Raw genomic sequence first — 17,378 nt, forward strand, 5'->3', positions numbered from 1 at the left:
CAAATATTAAAATGCGTTACACTTTTACTAGTTTAGGTCCACGAGTCCTTCCTCTTGCCCTTGTAACTTACTGTTTCTCCCGGAGAGTTATCTCCTCTCGGCTCTCAATCTCCTCAGACACTGTAAAAAAGTACAACACAAATGTTTTTTGAGGTTGTTGATTTTTTTCTTCAAACAATGGTAGAGGTAGGGAGGGATATCTTTTTTTTTTATTATTGTTTTTTGCATTTTGCTTTTTGATCAAGGTCTGTTTATTCAAGATTTTCATAGTATGCTACTTACAGCATAATTATGTAAACTAAACCCCAACATTCACCAAATCCCATTAGCCATTCAACCATAATCCCACCTCCCTACCTACATCTCTGATATAAGACGATTCTTTTTTTGACACTTGTGAGAAAATAAATAAATAAAAAATAATGATAAATACAACCATAAGTAAATATATAAAATTGATATCCTACTTTTTATGCTTGTTTTTGCTTAACCATCATAACTTTAACCTTGGATGCAGATGAGGTTGTAAGAAATTCTAATTTATGGAATTGTTTTAAAACATTTGTAATTTATTGTTATGGCCTTATTACAGATAAAATAAGTATCTTTTGTGCTCCACAAAAAAAAAAGAAATATATCAACTATATCAAATTTACCTCTGACAAGCAGGTAGCAGGAGGTGCTGATAGTTCCAGCCTCACTGGTAGCAGTGCAAGTGAAGCGGCCACTGTCTTCTGCAAAGGCCTCACGGATAACCAAGCGGGCATAGCTGTTTTCATAAGTGATCTGGAAGTCAATGGAGTGCTCAATTCTGTAATCTTCTCTGAACCACATAATAGCTGGGGTGGGGTGGCCTGAAATCTGGCACTCCAGAGTGATAGACTCTCCCTCTGTGACAGTCACATTCTTCAAACCCTAATGAAAAAGACACCAATTTGTATTTAGTGAATCTTCAAGTGGTTCTACAAGTCAGCAGCATTTCATAAAAATGGTAATAAAACACTTACTGCTATCAAGGTAGGGGGCACTACAGGCTCTTTGATAGCTGAGGGGATCGCTGCAGTCTCAACAACCTGCAGGAAAAATCAACTTTTGTTTACTAATCAAGTGACTCTCAAACATAGTTTTCTCTGTTAGCGAAGTGGCACAAATGATGTTAAAAAAAGAAAAGAGTTTGAAAAAAGAACAAGGTTGAAAAGAGTATGAAACAAACAAAAAATAAATAAAGATTAGGTGGGGGTGATGAGAAGAAATCCTCAGTATATCAGATAGAATCTGTAAGGAAAACAGTTAGTTTTGAGGAATGTTTCTGTAAGTGATAATCCAGCCACACAAGACTCCATATGATGAATAACTGATTAAGTCAAATGTTAGTTTTGCGAGTGGGTAACACCTCAAATTACAAACCTGTGAGTCCCACTCTTCCCCGGCAAGGGAAATGCCTATCTTTCTGTGTAACTCTGTGTCGAATTGAGTATGATATCTCTCTGCAGTGTCTCTAAAAGGAGGAGGGGTAGGCTCTGGGGTCACACGAGTCTCCACAATCTTATGTGTTGGAGGCCTAACAGGCTTGATGATCTTTTGATGAGCAGTTGTTGAGGATAATTCTTTTTGCAGTGTGGCAATAGCAGAACCTGCTATTGAAACCTAGCCAACCCAAGAAGAGCAACATTACCACAGAATACCAAAAAACAAGTTTTGTTTAGCCACACAGAGGGGAACAATCAGGGAACCTTTAGAAAGATGGTAGGAAAAAATTAATTAGTTAGCAATTTCAGATAACTATATACTCAGTTATTTAATAACTCAATGGTATAATAAGAGGTTGACGGACAAACTAATGGATGGATGTTATGCGGAAAGTTATTGTGAAGTTTGTATATTAGGTATTGAGGGTGGGTTTTTTAGATTGGTCTGGATAGGCAGCACTTGTTAAAGGCTAGTGATAAAATGTTAAAATAAAGTGTACCACAAAGTGACACAAATTCTGAGACTACTAGTGAAAATGCAGTACATTTTGCATTTTATTATTTAATACAAAACATAAATGTACTTTAATTTAAAAATGTATAAGTACTTGGTATGTTCTTCTTTTGCTATAACAACAGCAGTACTCAAGCTGCATGAACTTGCAATGAATATTTTGATGATTTGTCCAATGACATAAATTCGTATTACTTTGATTAATGACTTAAAACAGTGCAAAATATTAATCATTTCTTAATTTTCATGTTTTAAATGTTCAAAAATTCCTACACTTAAAAAAAAAAAGATTTTCATAGTGGTCTCAGATTTTGGAACTCGTTGTGCATAAATCTATGGTTGAATTCTAGAAACTGTGTTTCAGGCAAGCAGTAAAACAGCTTAAATGAAAAGAAAATAGATTTCAGATTTATTTCATATGTTTCATACAAATGTATTAATGTTATATCAGTTTTCTCTCTCAAAATCCAGGTTCCTTAATAAAGGGGGATTTCACTGCTTGTCTGTAATCACCAAATCTTACCTCATAGCTATGTTCTGGTTTTGGTACAGTAACTTTTGATACTGTGAAATGTGGAACTGGGGATGGTGCAAGGTCAGTCTCCACCTTGGAGCTAATCTCAGTAGATCTTTGAATCTATTACAAATCAACAGAAGAATATTTGAATGCAGATACCCTGAAAAAAATTATGTTCATGTTTCAGCTTCTGTTAAATGCGTCTAACCTGGGTGACATGTACACTCTTCTCAGTAGTAGAAGTTTGCATTTCAGTGGGAATGAGCAACAGCTCCTTTTTACTTGTGACCTGTTGCTTAGTTGCTAGCATTTCCTGATGTCTTATATCAGCCTCTTCCTCCACCTGAGCCCCTTCAGCATGCGTGGGCTTTCGTACACGTGCATGATCAACAGCAGCAAGCACAGTGGCCACAGCTTCTGCTTTTTTCCCATCACCCTGGCAAGAGCAATCACTGATCAATATCTAGAACATCATCAAAAAATACAGCGCTTGCATACTGTAAATGAAAAAAAAAACAATATGGGACAAAAGCTGGAAAATACACCATCCAGTGAAGTTGTCTGCTAAATGTTAGTGTTGAAAGGTGTGGAAAAAGAGATGATTTAAGGGTAACATTTAAGTGCCTTGCATTTAGTCCAAAGAATAAGTCCACGTTAAAGATTTAGAAAAGACAATGTTTTGTCTTCATAATTGAAATTTTTTTGTTGACAATTGTTCCAAATAAGACCAGGAACAAGAAGTAAATGGTCATTGCAATATTAATTTTAATTTTAAACTTAAAATCAAATTGTATTTAATCACTCAACCTATCCATGAAATACAATGTACTGTAACCTTTCAAATGTTGCCCTTAAACACAAAAACAGAAGGTGCTCTTTGAAAAACAAAGTGAAGAGTGAATGTAAAACAGGATAGAAGGCATTAGAATTGTGGCCAACTGAAATAATATTCTCTTAGATTCTACCTCTGCAGTTGATGAGATCTCTTCCAAGGATCTCTCACTAGAGATTTTATGAGTTGTCACAGTTATGACTGATTCCTCTTGGATTTCCTTACATGATATCTATGAACACGTGGAAAGAAATCTCTAAATTGTTGGCTAAATGTAAAAAGTAGGTATTTGGAAAGGTAGGCAAGGATGAAGTAATGGATGGGAAAATGGGCAGGTAAATTCTGTTATTGTTGTCATATTAAAATCTTTGTGGAGTCAGTGATAAAATGGGAGTATGAGGTTTGGATTGGGTGACAACCACAGCACTGAAGTACCAGACTACCTGCTCTTTTTGAGACGTAATGTGTACTGCAGTTATGCCGGTTTCAACAGAGGGCTGTTCTACAGAGCCACTGAGCGGCCCACGACTACGAGCCTGGTCCACTGCCGCCACCACAGTGGCAACAGCAATACTTTTCTCATCCACGTTTTTCTGCTCCTTTTCACATGCAAGTAGAATTGGGTTGCAACATGTTGTTAGAGTTTACATTACAGGCATTTTCACTGACAAATAAACATTTACACGAGATAGACACAGAAAGGAAGTGGTGGCACCACTGAATATGTCGTTCGTAACATGCAGAAAGTTTGAAAGCAAGTTTGCCTAATGGGAAATTCTTTACCTCTTTGACAGCACCAACTTGTTGCTGAACAGCAACAGAGCCCTCCCAACGCTGTTCCATTTGGACATGGGTAGAGGTCGTCTGGATTTGTGTTGCTCCGGCAATCATGCGGGTGTAGCTGGCTTCTGAAACATACCCCGCTTGTTTCCATGGGGGCAGAACCTCAGAGCCTTGCGTGACCTGTTTGCGGGTCATCACAGGGGATTTGACTGGTCTGATTGGGGAAACAGACAGTCTCGTAGATGGAGACACAGATCTGAAATTAAATGGAAAATGTTATGAGAACATGAACCACAAACCTTAGCCTTTGGAATAATGAGAGCTGGGAAACTTGATATTTATTGCCATCTAAACGCATTTTTGCCAATTGTTTTACAATTTTTAAACGTGCGGTTTTTGTGACCTCATTAACTACATGGAATATTAGTATTAGAAAATTAATTTGTGACACAAAAAAAAATCTACATCAATCAAATGTGCGTACACATCATTTTAATCATATTTCTCAAAATTACCACTTATTTCTTTATGAATAAACATTTTGTTTTGTGGAATAAATTATTATTATTATTATTATTATTATTATTATAGAGACCACATTTAGGAGCAAAAAGAAAAGTCCATCACTTTAAAGGGATAGTTAAATGAAAATATTCTGCCCATAAATGAAAATTCTGTCATTAATTACTCACCCTCATGCCGTTCCAAACCCGTAAGACTTTGTTCATCTTCGGAACACAAATGAAGACCTGAATCTGAGCGATTTCTGTCCCTCCATAAACAGCTATGCAACTGACACTTTGACGCTTCAAAAAGTTAATAAAGAGATCGTAAAACGAATCCATATGAATGGACGGGTTAAGTCCAAATTTTCTGAAGAGACTCGATCACTTTTTATGATGAACAGATTGAATTTAGGCTTTTATTCACATATAAACATTGATCAGCGAACATAAACAGAAGCTCAACCGAACCTGCTTGACGAGTAAGAACAAACCTCATTGGTTTGTTGGTCCTCATTGGTCTTGTGCTGCGTAACACGAGAATGAACCTTATTGGTTCTTGCGGAAGCTCAAACCTGCTGCGTAACACACAAGAATAAACTTCATTGGTTCTTGCATGTCAAGCGAACATGCTTGAGCTTTCGTTTACCACAACTGATGTGTGATTTGATGAATGTTTATATGTGAATAAAAGCCAAAATTCTATCCAATTTTTGGACTGAATCGCTCAATTCATTTGGATTCGTTTTACGATCTCTTTATGAACTTTTTGAAGCATCGAAGTGTCAGTTGCGTAGCGGTCTATGGAGGGACAGAAATCACTCAGATTTCATCAAAAAGATCTTCATTTGTGTTCTGAAGATGAATGAAAATCTTATGGGTTTGGAACGGCATGAGGATGACTAATTAATGAAAGAACTTTCATTTTTGGGTGAACTAACTCTTTATTTAGTTATTTTATGAGTTATTTTATGTTATTACTTTAATGCTATCATCAAATCAACATAGGTTTATAATCAAGTCCAATTAAATGTATAATATGAATTGTCTACACATGCAAATCTGAAAACTTTAGACACATTACCTGACAGGAGTGGGTGTCGGGCCCTTAACATGCCTCACAGGAGAGGGAGACTGATGGCGAGCAGTTGACACTTTAGTCACTTGTGATGGGGGGGATTTGGAGGTTGGTTTAGGGGGCACACGAGGTGGAGTCTTATGCGCCAGCTGTTGGGTCATGACCCCACCCGCTACTTGCATTTGCATTATGGCTGTGGCAGAGGCCTCATAATGAGCCTCCATCTTCTGTTAAAAGAAAATAACTATTAATACAGTAAAGGGTAAAATTGTGATTGTTTCTGGAAAACTGTTTTCGCTTGTTCACTGTTGAGACTGTCACTCACCTTCTCCACTCTAGTCTGACGAGTCTGTGAAATCTGAGAGGCTGAAATGATTGTTTTTGACTTCTTTGCAGGTACGGCTTCTTCTTCACCTGTGAATCATGAATGAAATGCTTGTTGCAGTATCTATTATATAAACATAAGTTTGAAAATGCATGCTACACATTTTTACAAAATCTTAAAAATCTTACCCTGAACAAGCAACTCTGCAGTTGATGTTGCACGTCCACTGCTGTTAGAAGCACTGACAGAATAAGTTCCAGAATCTTCTGGGAAGGCCTCGGCAATCAACAAACTGTAAAGGTCTCCATCTTGTACAATCTGAAAGTCAGCAGAGCTCTGAATCTCAGCTCCCTCTCTGTAGAACTTCACCACAGGTGCAGGGATTCCTGTAACTCGAACATCCAGTCTCACTTGGCTCCCTTGTCTCACAGTCATACTTTGTAGTCTCTGAATGAAGTTTGGTGGCGCAGTTTCAGCTGCAAATTGATAGATGGTTAAATACAAGTACATTTTCTAACTTTTAACACAACAGTATCACACATTCTCTTTTAGGGCTAATTCACACAGCACAGACGCCTAGCAATGCAGACAATCACCAGATTACAGTACATCCCTTCTCAGACATTCTACAACTCGACAAACAGATTAAACGTTTTCAATCAGCGAAAACAAGTGCAGACCGTGCTAACAGTACCCAACAGGGGTGTTGCTGTCTGAATAATTATAATAATTAATGATAATTTATAATAGCTCATAATTGCCCTTTATTAGCCTTCAACATACCTTGCCTGACATTTGCAATATTACTAAATAAACTTTCAAGTCCTTCCTGGAGGAAATACCAATGTTTTCAAAGCAGCAAAAGGATATAGTGTTGTAAAGTTGTAAATTCAAATAGATATTATCAATGTTTAATCCTAACTTTCTTAACTGTTTAAAAGCACCAAAAATAGATAACACTATTAGCACACCTGAGATTAAAATTACATATAAAACAAAGGTTGAATGATCTTATTAAGAGGGAAATTGTGAAGGAAGAAGATTATAGAGAAAGTTACAGAATATTTGAGGAATGTATAGGAGGAGGGAATGGTTCAATTACCCCTCAGTCCATCAGCTGTTTTCTCGCTTGAATTGTCGGCCAAAGTACCCAAACTATACACAAGATGTTTTTAAACTAAACATTTTGTGGTGTTACATTTTATCTAGGGAAAATTCTAGGGTATTTTGCAGCGTTACGCGCATGGCACTGCGTTCTAAAACCCGGAGCTCAAGTTCAACTCGCGCTATTAAAAGCATCTCTGTTTGAAGGACCACTAACAACGTGCCTACGTCGTGGATGCGTCAAAGCGAACGTGCCTACATTGTCGGAAGTAGCGCTAGAGATGGAGTACGTCAGAAACAGAACAGGGCATCTATTTGTTGACGCGCCACATTAACTGCCCTATTTATACGGTAGTGGATTGAAACGCAGTTAAAGGTGTATGTACATATGAGACCATTAAGCAACCCTCTGTCCCCCAATGTCCCCTACATTTAAATCCCCTGTCGAGCACTGCCTTGCAAGCACAGTTAAGGCGACACACATTCCTTTCCATAAATTCTTCAAGCAATGACAGCCTGCATGTGTCATTTAACAGTAGCCTATCGCACTGGATATCTTTACCACTTTCTATAACAAGAAACAGTCATTAACTTTATGAGTCGATCAGTTAATCCACATTTACTTACTGTAGCTCAAGGGTGCCAGCACGCACTGGCCACTGGGAGAATTCATGACTACTACAAATTACTTGCAATTACTAATCATTAACCAATGACTCAAAGTAATATTTTAATATAGTAACACTAACTTTAAAAGGCTAACTATAGTATTTTGGACGGCAAACTTACGATTATAAGCATGCATAGGCCAATATTTTTTTTTCTTTTTCTGGTGGCAATAGCTAAAACCAATTTACTGGTTTTTACCTGTAACCAGCAGTTCAGCTGTGCTAGTGGCTTGTCCAGCGCCATTGGTGGCTCTCACAGAAAATCTTCCGCTGTGTGCGGCTGTCACGGCGGGGATCATCAGAACAGCGCGGCCATCGCTGAACGAGATCTGAACGCCGGGCAGAGCGGCAGCAGTAAGAACCTGGCCATCACGAAACCAGCTCACCTCTGGAACTGGATTACCTGTGGGTAATACATTAAAATATTTTATCTAGACAAATACAAACATTTCTTAATCTGTAGTCAAAATTCATGTCCCTTGGTGGATAAAAAGATGGAGCTGGGGCCACTTGTTGCATATTATATAAATCCTGACCTGAACATGCATATGGTACCATATTAATGCATTTACAACTTTATTATGATGCTTAAACATTGCACTGTGAAAAAATAATTGACTTGCTATTATAATTTTATTTATAAATAAATATAAAGGAAAAATTTAGTTAACTTCAACCAAAGCTGAAGTTTAGTTAAATGTTTCACTGTCCCTCCCACAAATAAACAAAGCGATCAAACAATAATGGCTGGATCCCCTACAATGCTGCAACAGACCCCAAGGTGAAAACCGCTTATTCAGATAAATCCATCAATGCTATGTATTACATATTACCCAGTATTTTAGTCCATTAACTAATTTCACATTGAACATTTAGGTGTAAAAGAGTCAAGAAGAATTCTACAATGCAGCAATGGAATGGCAAAGTGGAGAAAATTCTTACCACTAACTTGAGCTTCGAACGTTGCAGCACTACCCTCAAGTGCCACAACGCTCTGAAGCGGTTGTGTAAAAGTTGGCGCCTGTGTTGACATGGTGGAAGGCACCCTAAAGGAAGACATAGAATAAAGTTATAGTTTTGGCATGGAACCCTTCAAAAATCTAAAGAATATTATATCTGAATTCAAAAAGAGTACAGTATTTTTAGCAGTTTCTAAACAGACTAATCATTGGTGTGATCCCTATCAACCAGTAGAACCTGGCCTGTCACTTGAGATTCAATGGCTCCATTGGATGTTAGGCCAAACATTTGGGCCTCGTATCAACTGACAGCTCTTGAGACATGACAGTAACAACTGGTGCCTGTGGCCTGCAGTGAGCTCTTTTTCCGGCATGACACATAATTTAGAATAGCCCTCCAGTTATAACAGTCAGGCAGGCCTGTATCATCAAATCTAATCTATCACTAATCTAAATCAGTGGCTTATGCATCTTTATTCAACATGTGACTCAATCTCAATGCTGGATTGAACAACTGGTCCTGATCCAAGCAATACTGAAATGTTATTCATAAACATACTGCATAATCACATAATCTTAAGGTTTAAACACTCAGAGTTTAAGATGAACATGTCTTGATTGTCTAAAGGGAAAAAAAAGGTTACTTGAAGAGAGCTAGTTTAAAATTAGAATTTAAAATGGCTGACAGGAACTGCTAGATGCATGACCTTTACCTAAAATAGAACACTGACGGAACAAAATTCAGATATAGTTCAATAATTCTATTACTGTCAAATTAAGTTGGTGTATAATCAATAAGGTAGTTACCAGGATAGTTATCATAAATCATTTTATATTATTTAAATTATATATTTAAATTCCTTAAGAAAAACTTGAGCATTGCTCCGAAATACCCAACCACAACACAACAATGTATTTTTTTTTATTTATTTGTTTTGCTCTTTAAGAGACAGGGGTAAAACTTTATTTTACAGTCCTGTTCCTGTACATACTATGTACTTATTATAGTAATTACAATAAGTGGGTAATAACTAGGTACTAACCCTAAACCTACCCCTAAACCTAAACTTAACCCATTACCTCATATTACCCAGTATTTTCTTAGGTAAGCACACTGTAAGTACATGTAAGGGCACATACTGTAAAATAAAGTGCAACCGAGACTAACAACTCTATAATAAGAGAGTAATTTAACTTGCATTCTCATTTATTAAAAAACAAAGAAATTAAGAGTGATAATATGGTTTTCTCATAGTAATAATTCAAAGTTATAGCCAGGTTCATAAAATAGTTTCCTAACATGTTCTCATTGACATTTGCAATTATTCCAATGCATCAACCTAAAGAAGCATAACTTGAAAATAACTGAAGATCTGCACAACAACAAGGCAGACGTTTCCAGCAACCACTTTAAGAAAATCCATTTAAACTGCAATAAATGATCATAAGCAAACCAAACCCAGTGTCACAAAAGGCATCCTCTAAAAATAGTCAGTACCCAGCTTGATTGACAGTCACCATGTGGCACATAGCTGGAGGTGCAACTGATATCTCTGCTGCTGATTCCCTTAAAAAGACATCATGGCCCAGCTAGGACACCGCTCTAATGCTATCACAGGCTATTCTTGGCTTTACTAAAACCACAGCACCATTTAATATCCTTCAGAAACTAAAAGTCTTAGGAAAAAATCTAATGAATATTAATTCAAATGTTCAACATCAAGTCCACTTCCCACTAAATCTCTTAAAGTGAACATCGACTTTGGCATTTCTAGTGTCTTTATTTGTTAGAATCACACAACAAAGCATCATTAGAAAGCATTGCACTGGCACATGGGTACAAGAGCACAAAGCATACACTTACTTGGATCCAAGAGTGCCTTGAATTGGAGGGACGAATCCCAAAGGGTTTTGTCTTCTGAAACAAAGTCCTTATCCAGATATGATTTCAGAAAACACTGTGTGAGAACGGATGAGCCTCGGAATATCCCAAAAAACAAAACTACACAGGGTCTTAGCCGTGTAGTTTTGCTTTTTCCCTTGCAATCCCTACACCCGAGGCAAGGCTGGGAATGCTCCAACTGCTCAGAAGTGTTAACATGGTGGTTTTACTTTATATACCCCTTGGCTAATCAGCATCATCACTACATTGCCATGCCCCATTGGCCGTCCCCTCACGAAGCATCATGGGAGGTAGCAGCCATTTTATGCAAACTCACACCTGTCACCCACTTTACTTAACATAACGCAGGACTCAATATCACAGTGTCTGAAACCCCCACACCTAAAGAAACAAGAAAATGCCCCTCATAAAGAGAGAAATCTTCACTAGCTTTATCTCATAAATAATCACTGTAACAGCATGTTGATCCCCAAGAAGTGAACCACCAAATGGGGGAGAAGGGCTGTCACTGTCACTCAGGCTCTGGGTCTGCGAGATAAACGTCTCCAGATCAGAGGCAGTGTCCACCCATTTGTTTTTCTTTTGTTTATCTGTATAGTGAGGCAGAATTGACTTTTAAAATTTCAAGAAGCAGAAAAGAAGTTGCATTTAAGAACATTACCATCATGGTGAGATCTAGTTAGTAAAACTGACTGAGGAGACCATGTTAAAGATAGGCAGTGACATGCAAGAGTGGAATGCATGACTAGCATTGACAAGGACTTGCAAGTGTTAACTTTTGTCAGACAATAATCTAATGACAAAATGTGATACAGCTATAACTACAAAAATAAATTGATATAGCTATTTTATACTAAATTGAATCAAATTGCATCAGTAGGCCTACATAAATTGCACTCTTTACTTTCATCTTCCGAATGCTCTTTTGTCTTCCTTCATAACACATACATACACATCTATGATGGTAATCATATGTGGGAGTTATTTAATAGTATGATTCATTATGGATTTGATCATTTCATCTCTGTAAGCTTTCAGCAACAATCATTGAACAACAACGTATCCACAGCTGATTTTCAGTTGTTTATTTTTGTTCAGAATGTGGTTATATGACATTTATTGGTATTGGTTAATGGTCTGAATACTTTTGCAAGGCAATGTATACACACAATTATCAGTTGCAAGCAGTAGTGTTACAGATATTATCTTTTTTTAAATAATTGTGATCCGGATTCTTCTTATACATCCCATAATAAGCCTTTATGGTGGTTTTGGCCCCTGTTAAAGATATACATACAAAAAAGTATTATTATTACTGTATATACTGCCCGGCCAAAAAGTCATTGTTTGGATTTGAATAGGCAAATGCTTAAGAGTCAATAATTGGATCATTATTGCAGTGATTATTATGTTTATAGCATGTTATGTGGCAACAGTTCTTCTAATCCTAATTGATGGAGTGTGTAGGTTTTCATTTCTTAAACAACCATGTAGGAAGACTCATCATGGCCATATTCCAGGATGACAATGTAAAGATTCATCAGGTTTAAATTGTGAAAGAATAGTTGGGAGGGAGCATGAAGAATAATTTTCACACATGAATTGGTCCAGACCTTAAATTCATTGAAAGTATTTGGGATGTGAGGAGACTTTACAGATTGCTTGACTATTTCATTGACAATACAAGATCTTGACCAAAAATTGATGCACCTCTTGATATATTTCCATCAAGAGGTGCATCAATTTTTGGTCAAGATCTTGTGTCTTGTGATTCTTCATGCTGATGAATCTTGACATTGTCATCCTGGAATATGGCCATGTCTTCCTACATTTGTTCAAGAAATGAAAAGCTACACACACCATCAATTAGGGTTAGAAGAACCGTTGCCAAACATATAACATGCTAGAAACGTAATAATCACTGCAGTAATGATCAAATCATAAACTCTTAAGCATTTGCCTATTTAAATCCAAACAGCGACTTTTTTTTGGCCGGGCAGTGTAAATATGAACAAATAAATGTAAATAAATAAATAAATACAGAGCCCCTACAGGGACATGTTGATGGAAAACATAAGAGATTTGCGTTTTGTGTGAAAGTGTTGCATTCCCTTAAAACTTTGCATTAGCTCACACACTGAACAGTTTGCAAGGGAACACAAAGTTTCTCGGGGTGCGAAAAATGCGGAAAAGCATTGACATACATTTTTTCCTCCCATCTCATATTTTTTTTTCCATCACCATGTCCCTTTAGGGGCTAAATAGTTTATTCAAAAGTATATATGTTTGACTCACTCGGCTCTCGTCACATGCTGAAACCTTAGTATCACTAATGCAGAGCACTTGAGGATAAGTGCAGTGTGAGCTGAGGTCTTCTTCCACCAATACATTTTGCTCTTCCAGTCTGGAGAGGAAGTATGGAGTGGCCCTATGCACTGAGGAAATCAGATTACATAATAATTTATTGCACTGAATACGAAGCAGAAATTAACAAACAAAAAATGGCTAACAAAAATGTTATAGTTCAAAAGGGGTCGTCATACTCCAAACTTGTGCCTCATTAAGCATGTGTTGCCTTTATTGTTTACTGTTGGAAAATAAAGTAGCAAGTAAAAAAGTAAAGAGCACTAGAGGCAAAGTTAAAAGTATCTGTGAGACAGCTGTATTTAAATGCAGGGTGAGGAATGACGCCACAGACACCTCCTCAGTAGGGCGACATAGCAAGGAAGCAAAGGTGTAACCAGAGAGCCCTGAGTTATGCTGTGTGATAACAGTAACATGCCCCTGAATAATAGTCACTCTTTCTTTCAGTAGAGAGCCTTAAAAACCCCATGGAATCAAATTTGAAATTTTGGGGCTTTTACTCTATGTCTGTAACTTTTTATGTCATCTGTGTGCTAAGCTAATGTCCTCGCTAAAGGCTGACAATTCATCATTCAACATCATTCATGTTATTTATCTTCTGTCAAAACAAACTAAAATTAATGATGACTCATCTTGCACTTAATGAATCAATATTATTATTATACTGTATACAATACAATGCTCTCTAAAAATAAAATTTTAATATGTTCCTTCCCAGCTTCAATTTTAATTGGAAAAGGTTCAGGAAAAAAAAAATCCTCATAAAATCAAAGGGTCTTTAAGGATCAAGTTTTAAGCAAGTCTTAAGTTACAGAATATGTAATACATCCTGCATCTATTTTACATATGAAAATATATTTCCTATACCAATAGGGAAAATATTCAGGAAATATTAGAAAAATACTTGTCAACAGAAATTCAGAACACTAAATTGAAACTCACGAGCATACGGATATTATGACACCACTAACAAGCAACTTGCATGCAATAATAAAAAAAGTTAATAGTGAACTGTCTATTAGCTTGTGGGTTGGTGAATATATTTCCCTCGGTCGCCACCTACCTCAGGTCAAATTACAGACTCTCTCACAATCAAGGGTATACTGTATGCTGAAGACAGATGACATCACCCTGACTATAATAGTCCTTACTCAGCAGCCTCCTATTTTCAAGCTAACTGCTTGAAAATAAGTTATACGTTATAATGAAGCACTTTGAACACCAATACCACATTTCTGTGTAAAATAAGGGTCACTATAAATTTCATATAGAAATATAAGGCTAGGGTCCAACTTTATATTAAGTGTCTTTAACTGCTATGTACTAAAATTAAAAAATAAACATTTGATACAATGCACTTATCGTGTACATGTTTTTACATTGCTCTTATACACCAATCAGGCATTACATTATGACAACTTACAGGTGAAGTGAATAACACCGATTATCTCTTTATCACGGCACGGTGGGTGAGATATAGAAGACAGCAAGTGAACATTTTGTCCTCACAGTTGATGTGTTAGAAATGTGTTAAGAAAAATAGGCAAGCATAAGGATTTGAGCGAGTTTGACAAGGGCCAAATTGTGATGGCTAGATGACTGGGTCAGAGCATCTCCCAAACTGCAGCTCTTGTAGGGTGTTCCTGGTCTGCAGTGGTCAGTATCTATCAAAAGTGGTCCAAGGAAGGAACAGTGGTGAACAGTGGAGCTACTGTAGCTCCAATTGCTCAAGAAGTTAATGCTAGTTCTGATAGAAAGGTGTCAGAATACACAGTGCATCGCAGGTTGTTGCGTATGGGGCTGCATAGCCGCAGACCAGTCAGGGTGCCCATGCTGACCCCTGTCCACAACCGAAAGCGCCACCAGTGGGCACGTGAGCATCAGAACTGGACCACAGAGCAATGGAAGGATAATGCGCCCTGCCACAAAGCAAAAATGGTTCAGGAATGGTTTGAGGAGCACAGCAGCGAGTTTGAGGTGTTGACTTGGTCTCCAAATTCCCCAGATCTCAATCCAATCGAGCATCTGTGGGATGTGCTGCACAAACAAGTCCAATCCATGGAGGCCCCACTTCACAAATTTCAGGACTTGAAGGATCTACTGCTAACATATTGGTGTTAGATACCACAGCACACCTTCAGGGGTCTAGTGGAGTCCATGCCTTGATGGGTCAGGGCTGTTTTGGCAGCAAAAAAGGGACCAACACAATATCAGGAATTCATAATGTTATGCTTGATTGGTGTATTTAAAAAAAATACCTACCTCAATAGCAGCAAAAGTGTTGTGCAATAAATAATTTACACCATAAGTACATTGCACCTAACTTATTTTTTCGACGCAAGTTCATAATAGCTTTAGAATAATCACTGTGTCAATGCCTGTTTAGAAAGGAAATTACCTTAATTTAAAACAATTTGTGTATTATGGTTAACTTTGCAATTACATGTTAACTAGTACCAGATAAGAGTATTAGTTGTCGGTCTGACACTTTATTTTGATGCTCCCAGACGTTCTAGTGACTATGAGTAACTTTGCGAGTATGTCAACTTATTTTACTAACCGGAACACTAACACCTAACCTAACAGTCTACTAATACACTAATGAGAGTTAGTTGAGAAGTATTTGCAAATTATTGAGAGCTTGTTGACATGTAGTTGCAAAGTTACTTATAGTTAGTAGAATGTCCAAAGTGGAACATCAAAATAAAGTATAACCAACATTTGTTGTATTTTATTATATTTTTATTGAACTTTCCATAATTACCCAGATAAATGATAACCATAATACATATATGATATTACATTAAGATAATTTAACCTTTTTAAACAGTAAATAAAGAGTTAGTCTGTAGTAGACAAAAGATCTAAAATTTTGTTTACTTACTTACCTATTTATTTATTTACTTGCCAAAATATTTCTTTGGTTGGTTTGTACAATTAAAAAAATCTATGTTGTTTTGGCCCATTTACTTTCATCGTATGGGCAAAATACCTTATTTTGTGTTCTGCAGTCATACAGATTTGAAAGGACATGAGGGTGAGTGAATGATGACTGAATTTAATTTTTTGAACCATGTGGATTTGTTCATTTAAAAAAAACACAAACTCCTTAAAAATAAATAATTTAATTGCAAAATGCTGAACATATAAATAACTGGAGAGCAGTACAGGACTTCATTACCATCACAAAGGGAATTGTATGCAGATCCATTGCTACTTGCATAATATATTAGGAAAAATACAGATTTATTCAGCTCATGTTGAATTTGATTATTGCAAAACATTGTTATAGTGATATCAGTGTTCATAGCCAAAATTAACAAATGTGGTTAGTTGACACATAACTGTTCAATTAAAAAAAACAAAAAAAAACAATATTTTACGTTAACATTTATATGAATGTATAAGGTTAAGTGTATATTTAAGTCCTGTGACTGACCACCATTTAAAAACACCTTTTTGCCTTCAAATTATTCAAATATAATAGAGCTTCATGCATTATAATTATAAAAGAATAATTCGTTTTAGTTGTACAGCAAATCACATCACACCACAAAGATGTGTCAAAAGTGTTATTATCTACCCATGTGCTCTTATATTTGTGCAAACACAATAATTTTGTGCACAGCAGTGGTTTTGTGAAAAAGGTTCAAAAGTGACGAGTCCACATCCATGAGTTTTCCTTATGTTAATGGCAGTGTCCATTATAACAACAGCAGATAGAGAAGCCACAAGAAGAAACAGAGGGTGCCAAAGCAGGTGTGCCAGTCCAGTTTGAGAACATCAAAATCAGGGCTGCTGTTACCTTTGACCTGCAGCATGGAGCTGGACGAGATTGTGCCAGCTGAGTTTGAGGCAGTAACCGCATACTGCCCAGAGTCTCTCACTGCAGAGCTGTGAATGAACAATACATGCTTGCCTTCTTTATGGGACAGTTCTATGTGCTCATCATTGGCCAGTTTGAGTCCATTCTTGAACCTGAACAAAGAGTGAATTATGTCACACAATCACACCACAGCAAAAAAAAAGAGGCACTCATTAATAATACAGACTCAATGGAAGAGAGAAATTAGAGGCATGTTAAAGTTGAAGGTTCTACAGAAGATACATAAAAGGAAATGTTAGCTAAAGGAAATGTAGATTAAAAAGTTAGTATGAATGGATATGCATGAGAATGGAAGAAAAGTTAAATAGTTCAAATGAAATGGAATCAAAGTGAATGTAAAACATCAACTTTCCTTAACAAACCTGCTTCATGCAGGCAGACAAAAATATGTGTTCATCTATCTGAGCTACAAATACTGGGCTTTGTGATGAATTTAGTTTTTATAAACCGGATATTGATCTATATGTTGTATA

At 36.8% G+C, this 17,378-nt stretch overlaps 2 protein-coding genes across 3 annotated transcripts in view; both read right to left on the reverse strand.

Annotated features, from left to right (window-relative positions):
- The window catches only part of ttn.2 (titin, tandem duplicate 2), a 176,038-nt gene extending 165,193 nt beyond the window's left edge, over window positions 1-10,845 (reverse strand). Inside the window, exons 1-15 of the mRNA XM_079820922.1 lie at window positions 10,617-10,845; window positions 8,736-8,839; window positions 7,993-8,196; window positions 6,210-6,497; window positions 6,022-6,110; window positions 5,703-5,923; window positions 4,116-4,371; window positions 3,776-3,931; window positions 3,466-3,564; window positions 2,709-2,936; window positions 2,507-2,620; window positions 1,408-1,647; window positions 1,008-1,073; window positions 657-915; window positions 72-120 (exon numbers count right to left, since the gene is read on the reverse strand). Of these exons, the coding sequence (XP_079677048.1) occupies window positions 72-120; window positions 657-915; window positions 1,008-1,073; window positions 1,408-1,647; window positions 2,507-2,620; window positions 2,709-2,936; window positions 3,466-3,564; window positions 3,776-3,931; window positions 4,116-4,371; window positions 5,703-5,923; window positions 6,022-6,110; window positions 6,210-6,497; window positions 7,993-8,196; window positions 8,736-8,826 (2,360 nt within the window). The 5' untranslated portion in view covers window positions 8,827-8,839; window positions 10,617-10,845. The remainder of the gene's footprint in view (window positions 1-71; window positions 121-656; window positions 916-1,007; window positions 1,074-1,407; window positions 1,648-2,506; window positions 2,621-2,708; window positions 2,937-3,465; window positions 3,565-3,775; window positions 3,932-4,115; window positions 4,372-5,702; window positions 5,924-6,021; window positions 6,111-6,209; window positions 6,498-7,992; window positions 8,197-8,735; window positions 8,840-10,616) is intronic.
- Window positions 10,617-17,378, reverse strand: part of ccdc141 (coiled-coil domain containing 141) — a 40,513-nt gene continuing 33,751 nt past the window's right edge. The window contains exons 25-27 of one of the 2 annotated variants that reach the window (XM_079820924.1): window positions 16,825-16,997; window positions 12,951-13,090; window positions 10,617-11,933 (exon numbers count right to left, since the gene is read on the reverse strand). In XM_079820924.1, the coding sequence (XP_079677050.1) occupies window positions 11,916-11,933; window positions 12,951-13,090; window positions 16,825-16,997 (331 nt within the window). In that variant the 3' untranslated portion in view covers window positions 10,617-11,915. Of the gene's footprint in view, window positions 11,934-12,950; window positions 13,091-16,128; window positions 16,998-17,378 lie in introns of those variants that run through there. The other variant, XM_079820925.1, reaches the window with a different exon arrangement.

Source organism: Gobio gobio, assembly GCF_949357685.1.
Source record: "Gobio gobio genome assembly, chromosome: 7".
Lineage (NCBI taxonomy): Eukaryota > Metazoa > Chordata > Actinopteri > Cypriniformes > Gobionidae > Gobio > Gobio gobio.